General features: G+C 41.5%; 1 protein-coding gene across 4 annotated transcripts; it reads right to left on the minus strand.

Moving 5' to 3' along the window:
- Positions 1-170: 170 nt before the first annotated feature.
- Mtif2 (mitochondrial translational initiation factor 2) lies at positions 171-24,799 on the minus strand. 4 transcript variants are annotated; one of them, XM_059275199.1, is made up of 16 exons: positions 24,691-24,799; positions 23,124-23,220; positions 22,034-22,142; positions 19,096-19,321; positions 18,558-18,669; positions 14,173-14,344; positions 13,564-13,724; positions 12,229-12,405; positions 9,679-9,818; positions 7,710-7,834; positions 6,013-6,217; positions 5,400-5,652; positions 4,783-4,923; positions 3,433-3,567; positions 1,375-1,515; positions 171-375 (listed from the first exon to the last, which is right to left on the minus strand). In XM_059275199.1, the coding sequence occupies exons 4-16, from the start codon at positions 19,312-19,314 to the stop codon at positions 203-205; spliced, it is 2,154 nt and encodes a 717-aa protein (XP_059131182.1). In that variant the 5' UTR covers positions 19,315-19,321; positions 22,034-22,142; positions 23,124-23,220; positions 24,691-24,799; the 3' UTR covers positions 171-202. The 4 variants fall into 4 exon arrangements, with proteins under 4 accessions (XP_059131182.1, XP_059131179.1, XP_059131180.1 ...); XM_059275196.1 differs by having other exon boundaries at positions 3,433-3,597; XM_059275197.1 differs by lacking the exon at positions 24,691-24,799 and adding an exon at positions 24,327-24,676 and having other exon boundaries at positions 3,433-3,597.
- Between the last annotated feature and the right edge of the window lie 283 nt (positions 24,800-25,082).

The following is a 25,082-nucleotide window of genomic DNA, read 5'->3' on the forward strand; positions in this document are numbered from 1 at the left end:
GTGATGCCTGGCTCTATGATGAATTTTATCTCCAATATATAAGGCAAAGATACTTGCTGTGTAAGAAAAAGAAGCTAGGCATGGTGGTGCATGCTTAAAATTACAGCACTTGGGAGGCTGAGATAGGTTGGTACCAGCCTGTGTTAAAGAATCAAGACACTGTCTTTAAATAAGGAAACAATACATCATTTTTATTGTACTTTTAAAATCCTGGATCCCAAGAAGTCTTAGCTGGAACTTCATTTTCCTCATAACAAACAACTTCATCTCCTACTTTAAATTCTACTTTTTCTTCATCTAAACTAAGACCACAGTCCATTCCAGTTTTGATTACTGAAACGTCATCTTTATGGTGTTTCAATGAGGTTAATGAGCCTTAAAAGAAAAAAAAAAAAGCCAGTTAGTACATTTGACAAATATCTACTAAATGGTAAATAGTTTGGTGTAACTTGCTTCTCTACCTTCATGTGGGTTCTGGATATTAAACTCAAGATATCAGGCTTATGTGGCAAGTGCCTTTACCTGCTGAACTATTTGCCTGTGCCCCCCTACCCAACATACACGTTAGGTAAGAGTAAATACCAGGGAAGTCCAAAAAATATTAAAAGGTTAAACTGATAGATCTGAAATCTCCCATTTTAAAAGTGGTCTAAACTGGGCGGTGGTGGCACACACCTTTAATCCCAGCACTCGGGAGGCAGAGGCAGGCGGATCTCCATGAGTTCGAAGCCAGCCTGGGCTACAGAGTGAGATCCAGGAGAGGCTCCAAAGCTACACAGAGAAACCCTGTCTCTGGAAAAAAAAATACCTCTTTAGGGCTGGAGAGGTGGCTCAGAGGTTAAAGGCACTGACTGCTCCTCCAGAGGTCCTCAGTTCAATTCCCAGCAACCACATGGTGGCTCACAACCATCCATAATGAGATCTGGTGCCCTGTTCTGGCCTGCAGGGATACATGCAGGCAGAACACTGTATACATAAATAAATAAATCTTAAAAAAATTTTTTTTTCAAAAGAAAAATGTTGAAAAAAAAAGTGGTCTAAAATGGCACTTGAGGTTGTATTAAAAAATCCACTAAAGATGGCAGGCAAATCTGAAGACTGCTCAGGGAGTTCCTACTGTGTGTTGGGTGGGACCTTGGGACAAAAGGACAATACAGGGGTTGAACTGAGTGTAGAGAACAAACAAGTTAGGTGATTTTTTTTTTTTAACAAAACCAAGACCAATCCTTGGGTTTCCTCAGAACTAATTGGGAAGGAGCCTATGTGTTAGAAAAGCATAAGCTAAAGCTAGGCAAGTGAAAAATGCATAGGTTTTGGATGCTACACAGTCAGGATTTGGTGACTGATTTAGAAATAGATTTTAATACTGCTTACCCTTCCAAATAACTTGTCCATTTCGGATTAATTTAAACTTCTTCTGTTTTTCTAACTGTCCCTTTTGGACTCTGCAGCCAGCCACAGGAACTTTTCTCTTTCCTTCTGTTACAGAGAAGGTAGCTAGTATGCAAGCCTCACCTTTAGGAAGAAAAAGGAAGAAAGTGTAATGGCTGGAGGCATGGTCTACACAGGATAAGTTCCAGGCCAGCCAGCACTACATATTGATACCCTGTCTTTAAAACAAAAATGAGCCTGGTGGTGGTGGTGCACGCCTTTAATCCCAGCACGCCGGAGGCAGAGCCAGGCAGATCTCTGTGAGTCCAGCCCTGGCTACAGAGCAAGATCCAGTCCAGCCCTGGCTACAGAGCAAGATCCAGGACAGCCACCAAAACTACACAGAGAAACCCTGTCTTGAATGCCCCCCCCCCCCAAAAAAAAATGAAATTAGTTTGGGAAATAGTATTTCTTTGATACCACCAACTTTATTTCCATGACCAATAATTAGAATGACAGTTGAAAAATCCCAGGGGCTAGAGAGATGGCATAGCAGTTAACTGACCTGGTTTAATGCCCAGCACCCACATGGTGGCTCATGAGCATCTGTAACTAATTCCAAGGGCTCCAGCATCCAATTCTGGCCTCCACAGGCACTGGCCAGGCGTGCATAGACTGACATGCAGGTAAAACACCCATACACATAAAAATCCTTGAGTATTTCTTTGCTCCATGAAAATCTGTTGCTGGGTGGTGATGGTGCACACCTTTAATCAGGGAGGCAGGCACAGTGAATTTCTCGAGTTCAAGGCCAAGTCTGGTCTACAAAGAGTTCCAGGATGGCCAGGGTTACATAGAGAAACGCTGTCTCAAAGAGAAAAACAAACCTGTTTGGCTTTCCTTCAATACATTTTCTTTCTTTCTTTCTTTCTTTTTTGTTGTTGTTGTTTATTTGAGACAGGGTTTCACTGTGTATCCCTGGCTGTCCTGGAACTTGCTCTGTAGACCAGGCTGGCCTCAAGCTCACAGAGTTCTGCCTGCCTCTGCCTCCCGAGTCACCGTCCAGTTCTATCTTCTAAAGCACACTGTCGTTATCTTTAAATCACTTCAGTTTTTTGTTTTTGTTTTTCATATACTGAATACTCATTTGTAGCTCAAATTCTAACAACAAAGTGACCAATTTTCAATGTGTTTCCTGATTGATGGTGTCAGTAATATTTGATGTGTCCACTTAATCCTGGAAACCCTCAATTGCCTTTTCCAAATTGCTCTTGGTACAAAAACAATATTTTTGTATACTGTGATCATATTTAGCCTAAAGTAAATCTATATAGACCCAAACTACAAAACCAGGTCTTATAAGGGAACAAACGTGGTAAAGGAAGTTGCTGATGTTAAGGTCAAAGGATAGATGAAAGAATTATTCCAGATTAAATAGGATTATAAGAGATAACTACACGTAATTTATGAGCCTGATCTAGGTGAAAAATCTACTTAAAAACTACATTGTGGGTGCCAGGGCACATGACTTGATCCCAGGACTTGGGTTCTGAAGACGAGGATCAGAAGTTCAAGGCCATACTTGGGTACACAGCTGGGGACAGCCTAGGGTTACATATACCCGGTCTCAAAACTAGACAAAATCTGATCATATATTAGATTCTACTATTAGGGCTAATACTTAATACTTCACAATTTTAAATAAATTTTACCTTTAATCTGGCCAAAAATATGCTAGAATACTTTAAAATACTTAGTATTTAATATGCTTTCAATGTGTATTTATCTGCCAGTTTCAGGACAAAATCAAAGGCTCCTCTATGACACTGTATTACCATCACTGTTCAAGTGTAGACTTGAAGCAAGTTCTTAGTCACTTTGTTTGGTTTTGTATCCTCTAGGCTTAAATTAACTCTGTTGTATGGGACATACATGTCACCATGAATTCTCACCTCATGGTAGCCTTGTATTGGAACAGAAAATCTATTTCCCTGAGCTTTGCTTTTAGGTCCTATTTACAGCGCCTGACATAAATGTTGGAAAGTTGCAGTCAGCACTTACCTATTGAGTATTCCTCCAGCCTGGGGGGCAATCTGCTGCTTAGTTCCTCCTGCAAATCTTCAATAAGATGGTAGATGATTTTGTGAAGTTTAATCTTAACTCCCTTTTGTGCAGCTGATTGCTGGATAGCTTTGCCTGCATCCACATTAAAGCCATAAATAACACCTAGCAAGCAGAGACAAGATGAACACACCAGCACAAGCATTACAGTACAATCATTTATTTGTCTTTGAGGCAGGAAGTCAAATCTAAATTGTTTTATTTCCTTCTTTGTAAATTACATAGCTATTGAGAAGTTCTGTGACTGTTCTCATGAAAACTAGTAACATTTCAATTATTTTTATTATTATTAGATTCTATAAATTGTAGAAGGAAGTTTGAGTGTTTTGCTTGCATGTATAATGTGTAAGCATGCCTGGTGCCTGAAGTGGGAGGGAGTCAGCTTTCCTGGAGCTGCTATTACAAGGTCACATGATAAAGTACTGAATAGATGCTCCCAGACAAAGAACACTCAAAGGGCAGTGAAAGGTACCTGGAGTGAATGTGGAACAGGGGACAAGGGAATAAAAATGTCAAGGAAGAGTACTTGGTCTTGCAATAGTTCCCAAGATTGCAGTGGCCTGATGGATTGTCTGTGATTAGTCATGTACTAGTGAAAGGACCAAGCAGATGCCATAACTGGCTGCTCAGTCTTCTCTCAGAGATCAGGCCTCAATTTCAGTTTCCTGAGACTTGAGCAAGCAGTTTCTGGGAGGGCCATGAACAAAAGACATAGTCCTTGCAGTAGCTCCCTTTCTGCACGCACTCTGACTGCTCAAAGTTCAGCCAGATGTTTACTTTCTGGGGCCCCTCACCAACTTAGAGTTATGTGCAGTACGTGCTTGGCCAGCCAGCCCCCATGGTGGCTCAAGGACAAAGCCTGGGACTTGTGCTGGACTGCCCCCAAAGCAATAAATTGTAACCACCAACCAGTAAAAGAGAACAGAGATAGAAATAAACCAATCCGAGTTGCACCCGTGCAAAACTCCCCCAACCCCCCTGAAGGGCTTGTGGATTTTGCCTTTAAAAAGCTAGCCACACAAAGAAAAAGCAAGTTCCTCCTGGCCTCATGACTACGAGTGAGTGCTTTGGATCGAGCTTCCCTGCCCGTGGCTTGTAAACAAACAGAAATAAACCATGCTGTTACATTCTGAACCTAAGGTCTGTGGTGAAGTCTTTGGGGTCCCTATCTGGGCATAACACTAGGAGAAGGAGAATGCTGGCCAATGACAGCCAAACACAAGAATTAGTAAAAAGGTTCACAATATGATGGGTTCACACAGATTAATATACAGCCAATAGAATATTTACCATCAAATGTCTCAGCAAAGTTCACATCATTTTCACTAATGTCACCCAATCCAAAATGTACTAATTCTAGTTCACATTCGTGGGAAGCATCATAAGTATCCAGAAGGTTCAAGATGGCCTCCACAGACCCATCAACGTCACCTACAGATACAGCAAGAGTTTAAAATGTGTTGGCTGTGAGAGCCAGGTATGTAAAATGAAAATCTGTTTTAAAGCCAAGACAGGAGTGGCTTTATCACTCAAACAACTCTTATTTAAATTTAGCATTATAAGAACTTACTGATAAAATACAAAGAAACACACATTTACAATGAAATCAATATAAGCTACGCTTGCTCAGAAAAAAATTTTAGAACATTAAACCACTGAAATAGTTTCTACTTTGATTTAAGGATTTAATGGCGCAGTGAACATCGGTAAAGCTGGGCAGGAAGGAGGAAAGGTCAGCCTGGCCCCTAGGGCAAGTCCAGGTTAGTTTGGGCTATAAAGCAAGACTGCTGTTCCTCCCTGCCTCCCCCTACCCATAAATAAATAAAGGAGAGGGGTTTCAAATTATGAGAATAAAAATTAAATAGATTTAAATAGTGAGTTGAAAGTAAAACCTTCAAAAAAGTTACCTTTAATAATCACAGGAAGTACATTTGAGTTCTTTTCTGCCTTTTCTTTGGGCTTCACGGGTCTCTGTCCTTTTCTGTCGAGGTACTTCATATATGACCTCTTCTTCCAGTTCAGACTGCCATACTTCGCACGGGCTTGCCGACGTGCTTCTTGGTGCTCCTTTCGCTTTTCTTCCATTATTTTCAGGTCATCTTTGTCTTTTTCCTCTTTTTGCTCAATCTTCCTCCAGTCAACAACTTCTCGGGCCCTTGGCTTTACAGGGAAAACTGTCATGATTTACTGAAACAGACACTAGTTTAAAAAGCTTGTGCTAGGTTAAAAGCTTGTGTTTTCTCCATTATGAACTCAACTTGATTCATGTAAGAAAACACTAATTTTATAAGTTTCAAAAAATAAAACTTTAGTAATTTTGTATATAATTAGAACAATTTTAAAACTATCTAAATACCACAATACTATAGTTAAATTCTAAAATGGTACCCTGATCTCTTCACAGCCGACTTACAAACTATAATTATCTTAACATTAGCATTCTTATTTAATATTAAACATTATAGACTGGCACATAAAGCCATCATTAATAGCTAACATTTGAGAATTAGGCTTGCATACCTCAGATTCTACTTCAAGAATTTCATCTCCTGCAGAAGGGAGGTCTCTCCAGCCTATGATTCCCACTGGCATGCTGGGATAGGCCTCATTAAGTGGTTTTCCATTTTCATCAAACATGAGTCGAACTTTTGCCCAACTCTTCCCAGCAACTAGAATCGAGCCTTTTCTCAGAGTTCCTCTTTGAATTATAGCTGTTGTAACAGGACTAGAATGAATATAAAAAGTAAATATTCTTAATGCTATAATCAGGAAGTAATTGTACTTTACTTTTTTACTTTTATGTGCATTGGTATTTTGCCATGGATGCTGGGTCCCCTGGACCCTGGACAGTTGTGAACTGCCATATGGATGCTAGGAATTGAACTTGGGTCCGCTGGAAGAGCAGCCAGTGCTCTCAACCACTGAGTCATCTCTCCAGCCCGTAATTGTACTTTCTTAAGTAGAGCAAAAATAGCTTTATGAAGCATGTGTGCGCGCACATACACATACACCCTCCTATGAATATACAGGATTAATTCCCTTCTCAATTTCTGAAACAGTTTTGGATACTATAAAGACATTTACTTGGCCAAGGCTTTATCAGGGTATACTTGCATAACGTACAAAATCCTAGACTTTTGTTTTTCAGTGTGGTTGTGTAGGATTTATTTATGTGTCTGAGTGTTCCACTTGCATGTGTATGCGCACCACATGCTTGTCTGGTGCTCTCGGAAGAAGGCGTCAGATCCCTGGAATTGGAGTTACTGCTATGAGGCACCATAAAGGTGCAGGGAACTGAATCTGGGTCCTCTGCAAAAGCATCAAGTTCTCTTGATGTGGAGTCATTTCTCTAGGCCCTCAGTGTGGTTTCTTGAGACAGTCTCTGAATCGCTTCCAGCTTCATTCTTCAAAATGCTGGGATTACAGAAGTATGCAACCGTACTGTGCCAGCCTCAGGCTTGTCCTTCTCATGACAAAAAACAAAAATAAAACAAAGTATTCTTCGCAACAGCCAAGGAGTAGAAGAAAAAGAAGCAGCCCCAAATCTTTCAACAGATGAATGGGCACCTTGTTAAAGAAGATTCAGTGAACACATGAGGGAACCCGTCTCCTGCTAACTGAAATAGGCAATCATGAATCATGAGTCCTGTGTGACTGCATGAACAGAGTATCTAAGCAGGGGAAGGAACCATGGGCAGACTGTTCTGACTCAATCCCATCCCACTTTCTACCCCATTCTGCTACACACAGGTTATGAGATTGCTCATAGCTGCTAACAGTGTACAAAGCAATGAGAAAAATCTCTTGTGCTTATAGGCAGAACATTCAAGAAGAGCATGCTATTACTAAGACCTTCTTACATACTAGATTCCTGGGTCAAGTCAAAGAATTCAAAATTAAAATGCAACAACTGATATTTCATTCCAATTCATTGTTAGTCTACCTGTAAATGCAAATATCTTAGTCAGTGGGGGGCAGGAACCAATTTAACTATTTAGTCACTAAGTGTGACAAGGTATAGATATATACAGTTGCTATGGTCTACTAACAACAACTTAATCTTGTGTTCCGTGTACTAGTGCAATAAAATACACTGAAGACACATTCTTTGAAAATATGGCTCAGAAACTAAAACTAGGCAGTATATATATTGTCACATAACCAAGTCACAAAAACCACCAAACAGAATCATTAGAGTCATTTTAGTACAATCCTACCCTCTTCCTTTGTCGGTGAAAGATTCTATTACTGTTCCTTCCACTGGACCCGTGGGATCTGCTTTCAGTTCCAACATTTCAGCAAGAGCAATTGTTGCTTCTGCCAAAGCCATTAGATTATCTCCCTTTAACAACAAGGGTTAAAACACATCAGCAAATAATACTAGTAAATGTCAGGGTAAGAAGGATGAATAAGCCGGGCGGTGGTGGCGCACGCCTTTAATCCCAGCACTCGGGAGGCAGAGCCAGGCGGATCTCTGTGAGTTCGAGGCCAGCCTGGGCTACCAAGTGAGTTCCAGGAAAAGGTGCAAAGCTACACAGAAAAACCCTGTCTCGAAAAACCAAAAAAAAAAAAAAAAATAAAAAAAAAAAAATAATAATAATCTTGACAGCTACAGTTCTCTTTTTAAGAATTAAAATCATGAAATAACCAATTTTATAAAAAGAAGAAGAGGTAGAGAGCTATCAACAAGAAAACATGACTCAAGGACAAACATTTAAAGGAACAAATATGTATGTTTGTTTTTTTTTGTTGTTGTTGTTTTTTCGAGACAGGGTTTCTCTGTGTAGCCCTGGCTGTCCTGGAACTCACTCTGCAGACCAGGCTGGCCTCAAACTCACAGAGATCTGCCTGCCTCTGCCTCTGCCTCCCAAGTGCTGGGATTAAAGGTGTGTCTCATCTTCAAACCTGTGCCCTTTTTCTGGTGCTAGGAACTGAACCCAGAGCCATGTCATGACATGGTTTACTATGAACTGTATCCACTGCCCCTTTTTATTTCATTTGGAGATAGTCTTTCAAAATTGCTCAGACTGGCCTCAAACTTGCTATCCTCCTGCCTCAGCCTCCTGGGTAGCTAGGATTATAGATATGCTCTACCATGCCTGGCCAACTCTTTAAATATTTTAACCTTACTACAGGGAGCTTGGTATCTTACTTTTAGAGCACAATAAAATAGGTCGTATTTTATAAACACAAAAGGAGAGAGACAGTTTTACTATTAAATGAAGCATAATTCCTAAGCATCTTAGAGGAACCAAATTTTGGAAAAATAAAGAAGTAAAAACTAATTAAGGAAAATAACAGCATCAAAAACTATCCCTTCAATGAATGAGCAGGGGTTGATGGTGTGCTTTTATGAGGAAATAGAGAAATATGAAAAGAATGGGCAAAGGAAATCATTACTCAGTAGCAGCTACACTGTCTTTCCATCCCTTCTACTTTTTAGGTAGGGTCTCTTATAGAGCCCAGAGCTCACTGACTGGCTAGGTTGGTTGGCCATAAAGCTCCAGGGATGTAGCTGTCTCCTGGTGCTGCACTTACAGACATGTACCACCTTATACAGCTATCACGAGGGCTGGGTCTGAACTCACTCAGGTTCTCATGCTCCTTTGGTAGGCACTTTAGCAATGTCGCCATCTCCCCAGCACGCAAAACATCTCTGCGTAGTTTTGGAGCCTGTCCTGGAACTCGCTCTGTAGACCAGGCTGGCCTCGAACTCACAGAGATTGAGTGCTGGGATTAAGGGCGTGTGCCACCACCGGCCGGCATCTCAAAATGTTTTTAAGGGGCTAGGGATGTACCTGAGTTGGTAGAGTGCTTACCTAGCATGCATGAAGTTTTGATGCCCAACACTGCATAAACCAAACGTGGTGGGACACTCCTGTAATTCTATCACTTGGGCTACATAGGTAGTTTGAGACTGTCTCAAAAGAATTAAAAAGTGGCCAGTCGAGGTGGCACATACCTTTAATCCCAGCACTTGGGAGGCAGAGGCAGGGGGACTGCTATGTGTTCCAGGCCACCCTGGTCTACTTAGTGAGTTCCAGGTCAGCTAGAAGAGAGATCCTATCTCAAAACAAAACAAAACAAAACAAAACAAAAAAACAGTGCTGTTCTTTGGATAAGCACTGCTGTGTAAGATAGCAGTGTTCACAACTGAGCGCCTCTACCTGAGATGCCTGCACTTACCGTAAGTGCAGAGACATGCACTGCTTGAACATCGCCACCATAATCTTCACATACCACATCGTAAGCCAGAAGCTCTTTCTTCACTTTTTCAGGATCAGCATCTGTTTTGTCGCATTTATTTATTGCAAGGACAATAGGAACTGGAAAAGAAAATGTCAGGGAACGAAAACTCCTTTAGTTCTAGATATTCATTAGGAGAACTGCCAACCTACTCTGGCTTTCTCTTCACTCAATGGATGCACATATTTAACCAAGGCCTAAAAGACCCATTTTAGACTCACATTACTCCACTCTGTTGTTTATACATAAAGAAAAAGAAAGACTAGAGAAAAGATTCAGTGGTTTGGAACACTGGCTCAGGTCAGGTGTAGTGGCACACTCCTTTAATCCCAGTACTCGGGAGGCAGAGGCAGGTGGATCTCTGTGAGTTTGAGGTCAGCCTGGGCTACAGAGTGAGTTCCAGGACAGCCAGGGCTACACAGAGAGACCCTGTCTTGGGGGAAGAAAACAAGACAGGGTCTTACTATGTAGCCCTGGCTGGCCTGAACTTGCTATGAAAACTTAAGCTGGTCTTGAACTCACAGAGATCCTCCTGCCTCTGCCTCCTGAGTGCTAGGATTAAAGGCGTGTACCATCACTCCCAGCTTCTATGCCAGCAGTTCTCATCCTGTGGGTTGTGACCCCTTTGGGTCACCAAAGGCCATTGGAAAACGCAGATATTTACATTCCAATCCATAACAGTAGCAAAATTACAGTTATGAAGTAGCAAAGAAAATAATTTTATGGTTGGGAGTCGCCACCACATGAGGAACTGTATTAAAGAGTCACAGCATCAGGAAGGTTGAGAACCACTGCTCTATGCTTTTTTTGAGACATGTTAGTCCAGTCTGGCTAGAAACACACTACATAGCTGAGGATGACTGTCAGTTTCTGAGCCCCCTGCCTCCAATACTCTATTGGTGAAGATTCCACATGGCAAAACCAAGCTGGTACAGATCTGAAACTTCACTCATACTGATGTATTCATCAATCATACACAGCTGTTAGCCCTCTAAACTACAATAACTGGCCTGGTAAGACATGGTCACTGGTACCAATGTGTCATGAACAACATGGGAATAACCAACACCTTTTTTTTTTTTTAAAGATTTATTTATTTATTATTTATACAGTATTCTGCCTGTATGTGTGCCTGCAGGCCAGAAGAGGGCACCAGATCTCATTACAGATGGTTGTGAGCCACCATGTGGATGCTGGGAACTGAACTCAGGACCTCTGGAAGAACAGTCAGTGCTCTTAACCACTGAGCCATCTCTCCTTTTTTTTTTTTTTTAAATTAGATTTAAGTCCCACTCTACAAGATTAAAACCTATATCTGGCACCATTCCTGGGCCAAGAACCTACAGCTAAGGGAGAACCTACTACTATTATGCTGATATATGGACATTGTATTAAACTGACTCCTAATGACTTATATCCATGGATCAATACATTCCTCAGCTCTCATCTGAGAAGCTTCTATTTGCAGGAGATGGAGATCAACACAGAGACCCACAACTGGCCAAGTGCACAGAATAGAAGACTGCAGAATTCTCAGCCCTAAAGGGAACACATATATTCCACATCCACCTCCTTCAAGGCTCAGGCATGATTGTGGGAGTGGGGGTGGAGAGAGTGTAAGAGCCAAAGGTGGTGGATGACCACAAGGAAACACTGTCTTCTGGACGCAGCAGAGCAGCTGCACTATAAACTCATAGTGGTGGGGACAGCATACACAAAACCTGTGCAAGCCCAGGCTAGACCAAATCTCAGCAAAGAGAGAAGAGTCAGGCACACAATCTCACTCCTAGTCATGGAGCTATTGGCAACTGTGAGCTGCTGGAAAAGAAGGAGACCGTTTTCTTCAGACTACACATTCAAGAATATTTGAGCAGTACAAATTGGTCTTGAATGTTTTGGTTTTTTTTTTAGAGGACACAAAAGTGGGGTGAATGGTAAAGAGGGATGGTTCTGGGAAGAGTTAGGGAAGGAAGGATTAATACGATCAAAACACATAAAAAACTCTCAAAGAGCAAATAAAAAGATTTTTAAAAAAGGGTAATTTATTTTTATTTTATGTGCATGAGTGTTTGCCTACATGTTATATATGTGTACTACATGTGAGCCTTGTATCCTAAGAGGCCAGAAGGCAATGAACCTCCTTGCACTGGAGTTATAGATGGTTGTAAGCTGCTATGTGGGTACCAAAATCCAAATCCAGGTCCTCTGGAAGGACAACCAGTGCTCTTAACCGATGAGACACCCCCTTAGCCCCCATAATTACACCTTTGTTTTGTTTTGTTTTGTTTCATTTTAAGACAGGGTTTCTCTGTGTAGCCCTGGCTGTCTTGGAAGTCCCTCTGTGTATCAAGCTATCCTTGAACTCAGAGATCTGCCTGCCTCTGTTTCCCAAGTACTAGGATTAAAGGCGTATGCCAGCATGCCCAGTATAATCTTTGTACTAGGCCAGTAAAAAGAAAAACAAAAAGGGCAACTTCCTACTTCCCATACCTTGTGCCTCTTTGGCATGCTGAATAGACTCCACAGTCTGCTTCATCACCCCATCATCTGCAGCTACAACCAACACGACAATGTCAGTGACCTGAGTTCCTCTGGCTCTCATTGCTGAAAAGGCAGCATGTCCAGGAGTATCAAGAAAGGTTATCTTTTCTCCAGAGGGCAGAGAGACTGTGAAAACAGAAATGCAAGGATACCAATTACTCAATTTCCTTTTTAACCTGAAGGAATATATGACATCATCAGACATAACGTGTGTGTATGTGTATGTATCTTGGAGATAGGATCCTTGCATGCTGCCTTGGCTGGACTGGAGCTCATAAAAATCTGCCTACCAAATACTGGTATCGAAGGTGTGTGCTACCATACCCAGCTCATTAATTCTTTAATTTGATTCCTTCTACTAATTTTAACCAGAAGAATACAGACTGAAATTTCATAAAGAAAACATAAAATACAGTGAGACCACAAGGTCTTTCTCTTCATTTTATAATTTCAAGCTAAAATTCTTTGCACTTCTAGAACATAGCTGCTTTAATAAATACATTGCCTGATTACCATTCTGGAGAGAGAACCCACCAATAGCTGTATGGTGATCACTTCTCCATCAGCAAACTGCAGTTATACAACTATCTTGAACCACAAAAGGACAATTTAGTTGACAGTAGATAGCTTCAAGTTTGAGCTCAATAATAACAGGTTTAAATCTAGCTTTTCTATTTACCAGCTACGTACTATGGACACGTTACTGAGTCCCTTAGAGGCTTACAGATCATTAGAGAAATATTAACACCTACCTTATGATGTTGTGAAGATAAAAAAAGACACAGCATATAAAATGCTCAGCACAGTAAATGCTAAGGTAAGTGCTCAGTAAATGGTAGCTACTACTTAATTGTTATTAAGAACACTACCCAGCTGGGCAGTGGTGGCACATGCCCAGCACTCAGGAGGCAGAGGCAGGTGGATCTCTGTGAGTTCGAGGCCAGTCTGGTCTACAGAGCGAGTTCCAGGACAGGCACCAAAACTATACAGAGAAACCCTGTCTCGAAAAACCAAACAAACAAACAAGCAAAAATACTGTTCAGCCTACATCTGATATTATATAGATGTAATTAAAGAGGTTAGGCTCATTAAAACCAAAACAGCAAAATAGCTTTGTTTTTAGAGCAAGTCTGAGATAACTGTTAACTGCTTGCTCTATACTTGATCATTCCAGGGGCTTTAAGCAGCCTCTTTACTTTGAATCTGTATACTTCACAGCATGACACTTGATTAAAGAAAACAAGTGAGGTCCCAAGCACACTGTAATGTTGTTTGTGTTCATACCAAGAAAGGCACCAATATGCTGAGTGATGCCTCCAACCTCCATTGCTGCCACTTGAGTTTTTCGAAGTTTGTCAAGTAACGTCGTTTTCCCATGATCAACATGACCCATTATAGTAACAACCGGGAACCTTGGTGTTAATAAAGCTGGGTCTGCCTGGGGCCTACAATTAACAGCAAAGGAGTTTAATTTCTTAAATGTCAGAAATAATCATGAATTGGTTCATAGCTATCACTACAAGCTACCATTAACAACAAAATACAACACTCAGGTTTGATTAGACATAACTATCCCCTCATCCTGTTTTATACAAAACAAGTTATGGCAGAACAGCCAATGATTCCCTGTTTGTTATAAAGCTGGCATCTTCATATTAATGGGTGGAGCTGAATCAAAATTTAAAATTCAGGCTAATATACACACTCACCACGCTATGAAAAATCAGTTTCATAGAAAGCTGAATGAATATACTTCCTGATGCTCTGAATAAATGTCTACTCTATAGTCACATACCATTTAAACTGCAAAAGAAACTTCAAAGTAAACTTCCCCATAGGATGCTGAGTAACACTACATGGTTAAGTGTTAGTTAATACACAGACAGGTTTTACCTTCTTACAGCATCTTTGTTTTCTCTTACTTTCTCCTGTTTTAATTTGCTCCATTTGAGCTTCATTCCTGCCTTCTTTATAACTTCTTTGATCCAGACTTCATCTAAGTGTGAGTTTGCTTCCAGTGAATCAATGTCAATGGCAGTGTTCAGTAAAGCTTCATATACACAGTCTGCTTGGGATAAAACACAGTCTTTTGTAATCATGAATTAAAAGGTTTAAAAGGTGAGTTCTTGGGACTAGAGAGATGGCTCAGTAGGTAAGAGCACTGACTGCTCTTACAGAGGACCTGAGTTAATTCCCAGCACCCACATGGTGGCTCACAACTGTCTGTAACTTTAGTTTCAGGGGATTCAGTGTCCTCTTCTGGCCTCTGTAGGCACCAGGCACACATGTAGGCAAAACACCCATGCACATTAAAAAAAAAGTAAAATAATTTAAAAATACACTGTTTCAGTCTGTGATGATGTTTCTCATCACCTATCTGTGATGATAAGTAGTTTTGTGTTTCCAGACACCCAGCATAATGTACGAGTATAATGTAAAGAATAAACACTACAGGAAGGTATCCCCAAATAAGCAGAACCTATGTAGTGCTTGTGTCTGTAATTCTGGTATAGGGAGACTGAGGCAGGAGTTATAAGCCAGCCTGAGCCACACAGTAAGACCTTTCTCAACAAACAAACAAAGGGAGCAAAGAACATTTATTTTAGTGATGTTGTTGTAGAATATTATTTTAAGGTAGTTGTATATTTAAACAAAAATATAACTTTTGTTCATGTTGCATTTGTTTAACTCTGTGAAGCTGTGTTACTGTGCCTGTCTAAAACACCTGATGGTCTAATAAAGAACTGAACAGCCGCCGGGCGGTGGTGGCGCACGCCTTTAATCCCAGCACTCGGGAGGCAGAGCCAGGCGGATCTCTGTGAGTTCGAGGCCAGCCTGGGCTACCAAGTGAGTTCCAGGAAAGGCGCAAAGCTACACAGAGAAACCCTGTCTCGAAAAACCAAAAAAAAAAAAAAAAAAAAAAAAAAAAAAAGAACTGAACAGCCAATGTTGAGTCAGGAGGAAGGATAGGCAGGGCTGGCAGGCAGAATATACAGGAGAAATCTGGGAGGAAGGAGGAAGTAGCAGAGAAGGGGGCCAGCCACCCAGCTACACAGCAAGCCATGGAGTAAGAGTAATATTTAGAGAAGTAAGAGAATGGGAAAAGCCCAGAGGCAAAAGCTAGATGGGGTTAATTTAGGTTAAAAAAAGCTGGCAAAAAATAAGCCAAGCTAAGGCTAGACATTCATAATTAAGAATTAGCCTCCACGTGTAATTTATTTGGGAGCTGGGTGGCAGGCCCCCCAAAAGAGCAAAAAACCCCAACAACATGGCGTGCTAGTAAATAGAGAAGCTGTCAATAAAAGACTGGGCAGTGTTGGCGCACGCCTTTAATCCCAGCACTCGGGAGGCAGAGCCAGGCGGATCTCTGTGAGTTCGAGGCCAGCCTGGTCTACAGAGTGAGTTCCAGGACAGCCAGAGATATCACACAGAGAAGCCCTGTCTTGGGGAACAAAAAGTAAATAAAGGAAATGTATAGTACTTTTCAGTTCCCATCACAGAAGTCCTTCAGTCACAGTTGATTTCAAGCCACCAACATGTGCAATGGATGCAGATGGGAAGAGATGTGCCTTATGATACCACTGGGCTGTATCTCCACTAGACAGATATGATAGGTACTAATAACCCAAAGGTAATGAAAATAGCAAAAGGAAATTGCTAGGTATTGAACCCAGGCTGCATACACACGGACATGCATACAAATAATAAATAAATAAAATAATTTTTTAAAGTTTTCATGAATTTTTACTGTCTTTGTTTATGATTTACTTATTTAGAGACCAGATCTCATGCACCTGAGGTGGGTGTTGAATCCCTGATCCTCCTGGCTCAACTTCCAGACTGCTGGGATAGTAATGCATGTACCAGCATGCCTGGCTTGTGATTAAATTTTTTAAAAATGTGTGTCCTAGCATGTATAGGACCCTGAGTTCAATCTTTAACACTAGAAAAAAGGAAGGAAGGAAGGAAGGAAGAGGAAGGGAGGGAGGGAGGAAGGAGAAGAGGGGTGGGGAGAGGGAAGTATAAAAGCATCATTTAAAAATGTGTAATTTTTTAAGAAGAAAAGCTATAGTTATTCCCACAAATATATTTCTGCTGGTCTTAAAAATTTGTCAAAGTAGTGAGAAAAATAAATCAGAAAGTTACAATAGAAGAAAAGGAAATTAGGAGGAGAGAAGGCTCAGTGGTTAGAGCACTGGTTACTCTTCCAGAGGACCCGGGTTTGATTACCAGCATCCACATGGCGTCTTATAACAACCATCTATAACTCCAGTTCTAGGGGGTCCCATGTCCTCTTCTGGCTTCCTCAAGCACAAAGGCATGCAGGCAGGCAAAATGTACACAAAATACATATAAAATAATAAGTCTTAAGAAAAAAAAAGAATAAATATAGCCCTTCGGTGGAAATAAAGAGGGAGCGGTCTTGGTTTATAGTAACAAAAATTTTATGAATTTAAAGATTTTTTGTTTCATTTTGTTTTTGAGACAGGGCCTCTCTAAATAGCCTTGGATGTCCTGGAATTCACTCTGTAGCCCAGGCTGGCCTCAAACTCACAGAGGTCTGCCTGCCTCTGCCTCCCTAGTGCTGGGATTAAAGGCGTGTGCCACCATGCCCATCTGTGAATTTAAATTTTTATTTGTTTGAATTGTATTTCATGTGTGTAGGTATTTTTTATTGTTGTTTTGATTGATTGTTTGCTTTTGAGCCAGGGTTTCTCTGTGTAGTTTTGGAGCCTGTCCTAGAATTTGCTGTAGACCAGGCTGGCCTTGAACTCAGAGATCCACCTGCATCTGCCTTCCAGTGTTGGGACTAAAGGCATGCACCACCACCGCCTGGCTCTGGAGTGCAGATGTTTTACCATCATGTATGTCTGTGTTCTCCATGTATGCCTGATGCCCACAGAGACCAAAAGGGGGCGCCACACTCCCCAGAACTGGAGTTACAAGGATGGTGAGCTGCCATGTGAGTGCTGAGAACCAAAACTGAGCCTTCTGCAGGAGCAGCCAACGCTCGTTTTTATTTTCATTCTTTTCTTTTATTTTTTTGGTCTTTTTAAAAATTTATTTTATTAAATTTTCTATTCCTTTTACATACCAACCACAGATCCCCCTCTCCTCCCTCCTCCCGCCCCCCAGCCTTCCTCCCTAACCCACTTCCCATTACTTTTATTCTTCTAAGTTTCTTTCTTTCTTTCTTTCTTTCTTTCTTTCTTTCTTTCTTTCTTTTTTTTTTTTTATTTTATTTTTTTTTAATTTTTTTTTTTTTATGGATGGTCTCACTGTGTGAGACCTAGCTGGCCTGGAACTCTTTATGTTGGCTTTGAACTCACAGTCTCCCAAGTGCTTGGATTAAAAGTGTGTGCCATCATGTGTGGTCTGTAGCCAATTCTCTTAACCTCTCGAGACATCTTTCCAGCCACACAGAAAACCTCTTCATAATCACTAAAAAAGCTTAAAGAGCTACACTTTGGAATGAGTCAAGAAATGATTAGGGTTTGTAATCTAAAATGAAAAGAATAAGTATAACTTAACATTTGAAACACTGTGGTGATATATTGTGTATCAATAAAGCTTGCCTGAGGATCAGAGATAGAACAAGCCACTAGATCAAACACAGAGGCTAGGCAATGGTGGCACACACCTTTAATTGTAGCACTCAGGAGGCAGAGATCTGTCTGGATCTCTGTGAGTTCAAAGACACCCTAGACTACATGAGATTGACTCAGTCTAGGAGAGAAACAGACCCGGGCAATGTTGGCACACACCTTTAATTCTAGTACTTGGGAATCGCATGCCTTTAATCCCAACACTTGAGATCTCATGCCTCTGCTACCAGTATTTGGGAAGTCACATGCCTTTAATCCCAGCACTAAGAAGGAAGTAATATGGTTGGGTGGAGAAAGGTATATAAGGCGTGAGGAGACAGGAACCGAAAGCTTTTCAGGCTAAGGAGTCCTAGAGATAAGATGTGGCAGTGGCTTGTTCCTTTGTCTCTCTGATCCTCAGGCAAGCTTTATTTGATACACAATATATTACCACAGAACACCAGTTCAGCTCGACCAGGATGTCTTATCTTCACTGCAAGTGAAACCCAGAGCTTAGCCCTGTGGTGGCGCACGCCTTTAATCCAGCACTCAGGAGGCAGAGGCAGGTGGATCCCTGTGAGTTCGAGGCCAACCTGGTCTACCGACTGAGTTCCAGAACAGCTCCTTGTCTCGGAAAACAGAACCCCAAAGCCTTCCATGCCCCAGGATTTCTTGTGAACTCATCGGGCTCACCTATGTCTTTGGCCATTGCTTTGGCTAGCTCTTCAACAGTCATTCCGACCCACACTTCTACATCCCTTTTAGATTTCACTGGAGACAACTGAGATCTGGGTGGTCTTTTTTCCTATTAAAAAGACAGAACATATAAGTGAGAAGGAAGAAAAAGAAATCTTTTTTTCCCCCCAGAGACAGGGTTTCTCTGTAGTCCTGGCTGTCCTGTCCTTGAACTCAATAGATCCACCTGCCTTTGCCTCCCAAGTGTTGGAATTAAATTCAGCCATGCCTGACTGAAGGGAGAAAATTTTAATTGACAGTTTAGATTGATTTTGTAATATGTACCGAAATTGTGGCTATTTCTATCAGCAAAACTCTTAAATACTTAAATTAGACAAAAATAAAAACAGAACTTCCTGTTCTCACAAAGATCTGTGTAAAATATAGCCTTACACAATATTCTATAAATGACAAAATACTCAAAATGTATTTCCATACATAGTTCTACACACTGACTTCAGATCAAGTAATGTAGGTAATATAGATCTGCAACAACCTTCTTTGTTACAAAAAGCCTGTGCTGATGTAAAGCAGCACCAGCGAGCATGTCCGTCTGCCAGGGCTGGGCACACAGCTGCGCTGTCCACACTGGATAAACCGGCGAAAACCCACGCTTCCACCATGCTAAGAGTCTCCTTTGACTCCAGCTGTGCAACTGCCTACAAATAGTGTGAAATCGTAGCAAGTTTTCCAACTTCAGTAGCTTCTGATTCATGCTTCACCTAGAAAAAAACAATTTTAAGATAAAATTTTGGTTAATATTTTAATCAAATTAGCAAATATGAATTGAATATTTACCACATGCAGATCACCTCACAAATAGAACTGGGTCTCTGCCCTGAAAGAACTCAAGGTCTAGTCAGAGATGGGATTCTATACCAAGTCCTCTCCTGACAATAGTTACTGCTGTTGCTCTTGCTATCATTACAGGGAGATTGACAAGCTGCAGCAGACACTACCACACAGGGCCAGCGATGCACCTCACAAGGCAGAATGCTTATCTCACATGATAACACTGCATAACTGAGTACGGCACACATACATATTCCTAGCACGCAGGTGGAGCAGGAGTTCAAGGTCATCCTTAGCTACAGTTTGTGGCCTTCTTGGGCTACATATGACACTGCCTAAAAACAATCAAATAACTATAAATGGCTGCTTTTTAATTTTCAGGGGCTTGGAGAACCATAGAACTTGTTTAGCATGCACAAGAACCTGAGTTTGATCATTAGCGCGCTCTCACACACACACACACACACACACACACTCTCAGTTAAATATTTTAATGTTCATTTTTAAGCCTTTTCTCTGTACTTACATTTTTTTCTGATAGAAACGAAGTTACTTTTTTTTTAAAGATTAATTTCCATTTTGTGTTTATGGGTGGGTGTTTTTGCCTGTGTGTATGTTTGTGCACCATGTGGGTGCAATGTCTCCAAAAGCCAGAAGAGGTATCGTATCCTGGAATTAGTTACAGATAGTTGTTAGCCACCATGTGGGTCCCCGGAAGAGCAGCCAGTGCTCTTCACTGCTGAGCCGTCTCTCTATTACCCTACATTATGTCTTAAAATTTTCATTAAATAATATACTGCTGTTTTATAACATCAAGCATTATTCTTTTTTTACAGATTTATTTATTTATTATGTAGAGTATTCTGCTTGCATGTATGTCTGCAGGCCAGAAGGGGGCACCAGATCTCATCATAGATTGTTATGAGCCACCAGTGCTCTTAACCTCTGAGCCATCTCTCTGGCCCTAAGCGTTATTCTTTAACGGTACAAAAAGAAAAATTATAGAGTGTTGTACTGAATTTACCTTAGTCATATAGATCAGCGGTTCTCAACCTATGGGTTGTGACCCTTTTTTGGGGTCATATATCAGATATTCTGCATATTTACATAATGATTCATAACAGCAGCAAAATTACAGTTATGAAGTAGTAATGAAATAATTTTATGGTTGGGAGTCACAACATGAAGAACTGTACTAAAGGATCACAGGATTAGAAGGTTGAGAACCACTGTTTTGAGCTATCTCGAACAAAATTCTCAACTTTTATATTGTCTTAATTTTTTTAACTGTTTCTCATATAATATGGAATTTCTATAATAAACTTGTAGTCTATATTGATAGAGGATTTATGTATCAATATATTTTTTAATTATTTATTTTTATTTTACTTGCATTGGTGTCAGATCTTGGCGTTACAGTCAGTTGTTAGCTACCATGTAGGTGCTGAGAATTGAACCTGGAACCTCTGGAAGTGCTCTTAACCGCTGAGCCATCTCTCCAGCCTCCTGTATCAACATTTTATAGTGTTCAGAAATAGCAACAGTATAAGACATGATCAAAGAAATGTTGCTACATACATAAGACATTAAACTAAAGCTTCAGTGGAACACTGTAGCTGAAAGCTTTCCTGTGCCCGCTGGGCTCTGGACAAAACATTTCATCCTCCTCATGTGTATTTTGTGGCATTGACAGAGTAAATACACTGAACTGTTTGAGACACGCCTCACTGTACTGTTAGCCTGGTCTGGAATTCTCGATCCCCTGGCTTCCACCTCCATGTGCTATGATTAGACATGTGCCACCATACCTTCCCATGAATGTTTCTGGTTTCTCCCTTTCCTTTCCTTTCCTTTCCTTTCCTTTCCTTTCCTTTCCTTTCCTTTCCTTTCCTTTCCTTTCCTTTCCTTTCCTTTCCTTTCCTTTTTCCTTTCCTTTTTCCTTTCCTTTCCTTTTTCCTTTCCTTTCCTTTCCTTTCCTTTCCTTTCCTTTCCTTTCCTTTCCTTTCCTTTCCTTTCCTTTCCTCTTTCCTTTCCTTTCCTTTCCTTTCCTTTCCTTTCCTTTCCTTTCCTTTCCTTTCCTTTCCTTTCCTTTCCTTTCCTTCCCTTTCCTTCCTTTCTTTTTGTTTTGAGACAGGGTTTTTCTGTGAAACCCTGACAGTCCTGGAACTTGCTTTGTAGACCAGGTGGGCCTCAAACTCAGAGAACTTGCTTCTCCTCAGTGCTGGGATCAAAGGTGTGCACCACCACCACCTGGCTGGTGCCAAGTGTGGTGTAGGTGACTGTAATCCCACCAATTGTGAAGTAGAGGCATGAGATCAGAAGTGCAAGGCCAACTTTGGCTACATAGTGAATTTGGGGCCAATCCAAGCTTTAGGAGATCTTGTTTAAAAAATAATAAAATAAACAAAAAACAAACCCCACTGTTGATGAGATGGCTCAGCAGGCAAAAACACTTAACCTTCAAGCTTGACAACCTGGGTTCAATCCCCAGAATCTGTGTTAACATGGAAGGAAAGGTTCAACTCCCCCAAACTGTCCTGATATGCCTTGATATACCTGTCCATACACATAACACACATCACATATACACAGAAAAAATACAAAGAAAAGAAAAGAGAGCTGACAGTGACATAGTAAAGTACCTGCTGAGTAACAAAAGAACCTTGGGTGGATACCTGCTCTGACATACAAATTAGCATTATCATGGCAGAGCAAGTCACTCTTGTCCTATGGGCCTCAATTTCCTGATCTCTGTAAAAAGAAAGAAAGAAAGTGTTTAACTATCTTTCTATAGCAAGGCCACAAAGAAAAAATGAGATGATGTATTTGTGTTTCTCACTGATAACTAGCATGCTTTGGAAGATACACCACTATTAGTTAGGACACTCACAAGTCACTATCTTGCTCATTTGTAGATAATTCTGAGGCTTTGTGTGTGTATAATATAGTTAGCATTTTACCTTAAAAGACTCATTCAAGTAAGGATCAAAAGAAAGTCTGACTTCATTCCAAATAAATGAATCAAGACTTAGGAATTCAAGCCAGGCCTGCTGGCACAGGCAACAACAGGCAAACGTTGAAGCAGGAGGATGACAAGTTCAAGGCCCAGTCTCCAGTCTTGGAATTAGAGTTAGAAAGCTTAAAGGAACGATAAACTTTTGCAAAAAAGTTACCTGACACATCTGACAGGAATGGACATTACGGAATCTTGCAGATACCACAGCCTCACTCAATCCTACAAATCACTTTAATAGATTTCTTATCCTAGCAGGTGTTGCTCTTGTTCTAGCAATAGTAATTTTATTGGCCTTAAAATGTGTTTTGGTATACTTGCACAAGATTGTAAGACAAATAGATAGAAAGAAGGAAAGAAGGCTATATTTACTGTGAGGCTGCATAATCTTCAAGGTATTTTTTGTATAAAAGAAAGGGGGATCTGTGGCTATACCTGGCCTTGCTACCTGGCTCCAGAGAGTAGCACCTAGCCCTAATCCATCTTTGTTTAGCACATACCTTTTGTTTGTTTGTTTGTTTCTTCTTCTTTTCTTTTCTTTCTTTTTTTTTTTTTTTTTTTTTTTTTTTTTTGGTTTTTTGAGACAAGGTTTCTCGGTGTAGCTTTGTGCCTGTCCTGGAACTCACTTTGTAGCTCAAGCTGGCCTCGAAATCACAGAGATCTGCCTCTGCCTTCCAAGTGCTGGGATTAAAGGCGTGCACCACCACCACCCGGCTCACCTTTTGCTTCTTCTGTTGCCCTCTATGTGAATCTTGTTTCATAGTCTCCCAAGGATACAAAGGCCTATGTAAAACTTGGTTCAGAAAACTGTGGTACCTGATGAATCAAGAAATTTGCACTTGGCATTGTATTTTTGGGAGCTTCTTTTAGGTTGTTTTGAATATATGGAAATCAACTGGCTAAACTGTAAATAGAGATAAAAATAAAAATGTCCTGGGCGAAGTGAAAGTGTTTCAGTCCTTAGAGACTGGATCCCCCTGCAGCCACAAAAGGCTAAATTCATTCTTAAGGTGCCTCTGAGTCTTCTTTCCATGGATTCGAGTGAACCCACACACCTGTGCCTCGACACTTCACGACAACACAGGGAGCGCAAGGCCAGCCTAGGTATATTAGGCAAACAATCACTCAGAATAAAAAGAGAAAAAAAAAGAAGAGGGAGATGGAGTTTGGGGGCAGGGAGGAGAGAGAGGAAAGAGAGTTACACTGCTCGAAGTGCATGGGACCTTAGATCCAATCCGCAGTGCTGGTGGGGAGCGGGGAGAGAAGAGCTGATAAGCGAAGGCTTTGATATAGAGCAGTGCTGCTCTTGAGACAACTGAGTTCAGTTCCAAACACCCGCTTTGGGAGGCTCACAACTCTATTACTCTAGCTCCAGGGGATCTCACCTCTCTTCCTGTTTCTGTGGGTAGGCAGGCATAACACACACACACACACACACACACACACACACACACACACACACACAACCTGTATTTTAAAGTATTTAGAACTCCATATTCAATAACCAAGCATTTACATGACTATCGGCACACCTCAAAAATTATATTAGGCATATGCCTCTGATCTAAGAAGCAAAACAAAGTGCTCAGAGGGCACAGGATTACTTAAATAATTTTTTTTTTTTTTTGAGACAGGGTCTCATTGTGTAGCCCTGGCTGTCCTGGAACTCACTATGTAGACAAGGCTAGATTCTAATTCACAGAGATCCACCTGCCTCTGCCTCCAGAATGCTGATACTTAAAGAACTAAAGGCGTATGCCCCTATGCCCAGCTTTCTTAAATCATTTTTAAATGAGCTGTGAAACCAGATTTGACAAAGAGCACGGATTAATGGAATGGTAAAGATTCTAAGAGACAAACTAACGCAGAGATATGTAATCGAGAAATCAGACACATCAAGATAAATAACCCAAATCTCAAACCTGGAAGGAACCGTGGTTGTTAAATATTCCAAAACCTCTCACTTTACAGAGGACACAGGAATTTAGAGAGGTCATTCCCTACTGCCAACCCGGACTGGAACGCAGGCCTGACAATTCTCATTGCGGGGAGAGAGTGGGGATGCTGCAAACGCATAGCTGCATTAACGGAAATGTCTGAACGGACCAGCTACAAGTTTTAGAAAGGAAAAAAGAAGTCGTTGTGCAAAGCAAATCCCGCCGCCGCCGCCGCCGCCGGCTGCACGCGAGCCGCTGGGGAGGGCGCACCGGCGCTCGTGGGCATTCACGAAGCCACGACAAGTGACACTGGCACTCGAGACCACCCTTGCTCAGAGACCCCACTCACTCAGCTCCCAGCCGAGGTCGCCTTCCGGACCCAGGAGAACTGTGGGTCAGTCAGTCCGTCCCCTCCGCAAGGTCCCCGCCGCGCTTCCGGTCCCGCCTGCCGGAAGCGCCTTTCCCACGGCATTCGGGGTTGTCTGGCTGGCGGGTGAGCTGTGTGTCCCCCATCCCTTCACACACGCGTTGTCTAGCAGGAAGGAACCGGTGCAAAGTGCCTATAGACAGGGACTTGAGCCGTCACCTCGCCCCACGGTGGGTAGTGGAGCTAGGGCGCTTGGGTTGCTAGCTCAGCCCATGCCTAATGTGTGCACTCGAGGTGTTTGTCAGCTCTCCGTGCCTCCCTCGACTTCATTGCTCTGCTTCACAGGACCGCGGGAAGGTTCCAGTGACTTGTTG

The sequence above is a fragment of the Peromyscus eremicus genome, chromosome 10, assembly GCF_949786415.1.
Source record: "Peromyscus eremicus chromosome 10, PerEre_H2_v1, whole genome shotgun sequence".
Lineage (NCBI taxonomy): Eukaryota > Metazoa > Chordata > Mammalia > Rodentia > Cricetidae > Peromyscus > Peromyscus eremicus.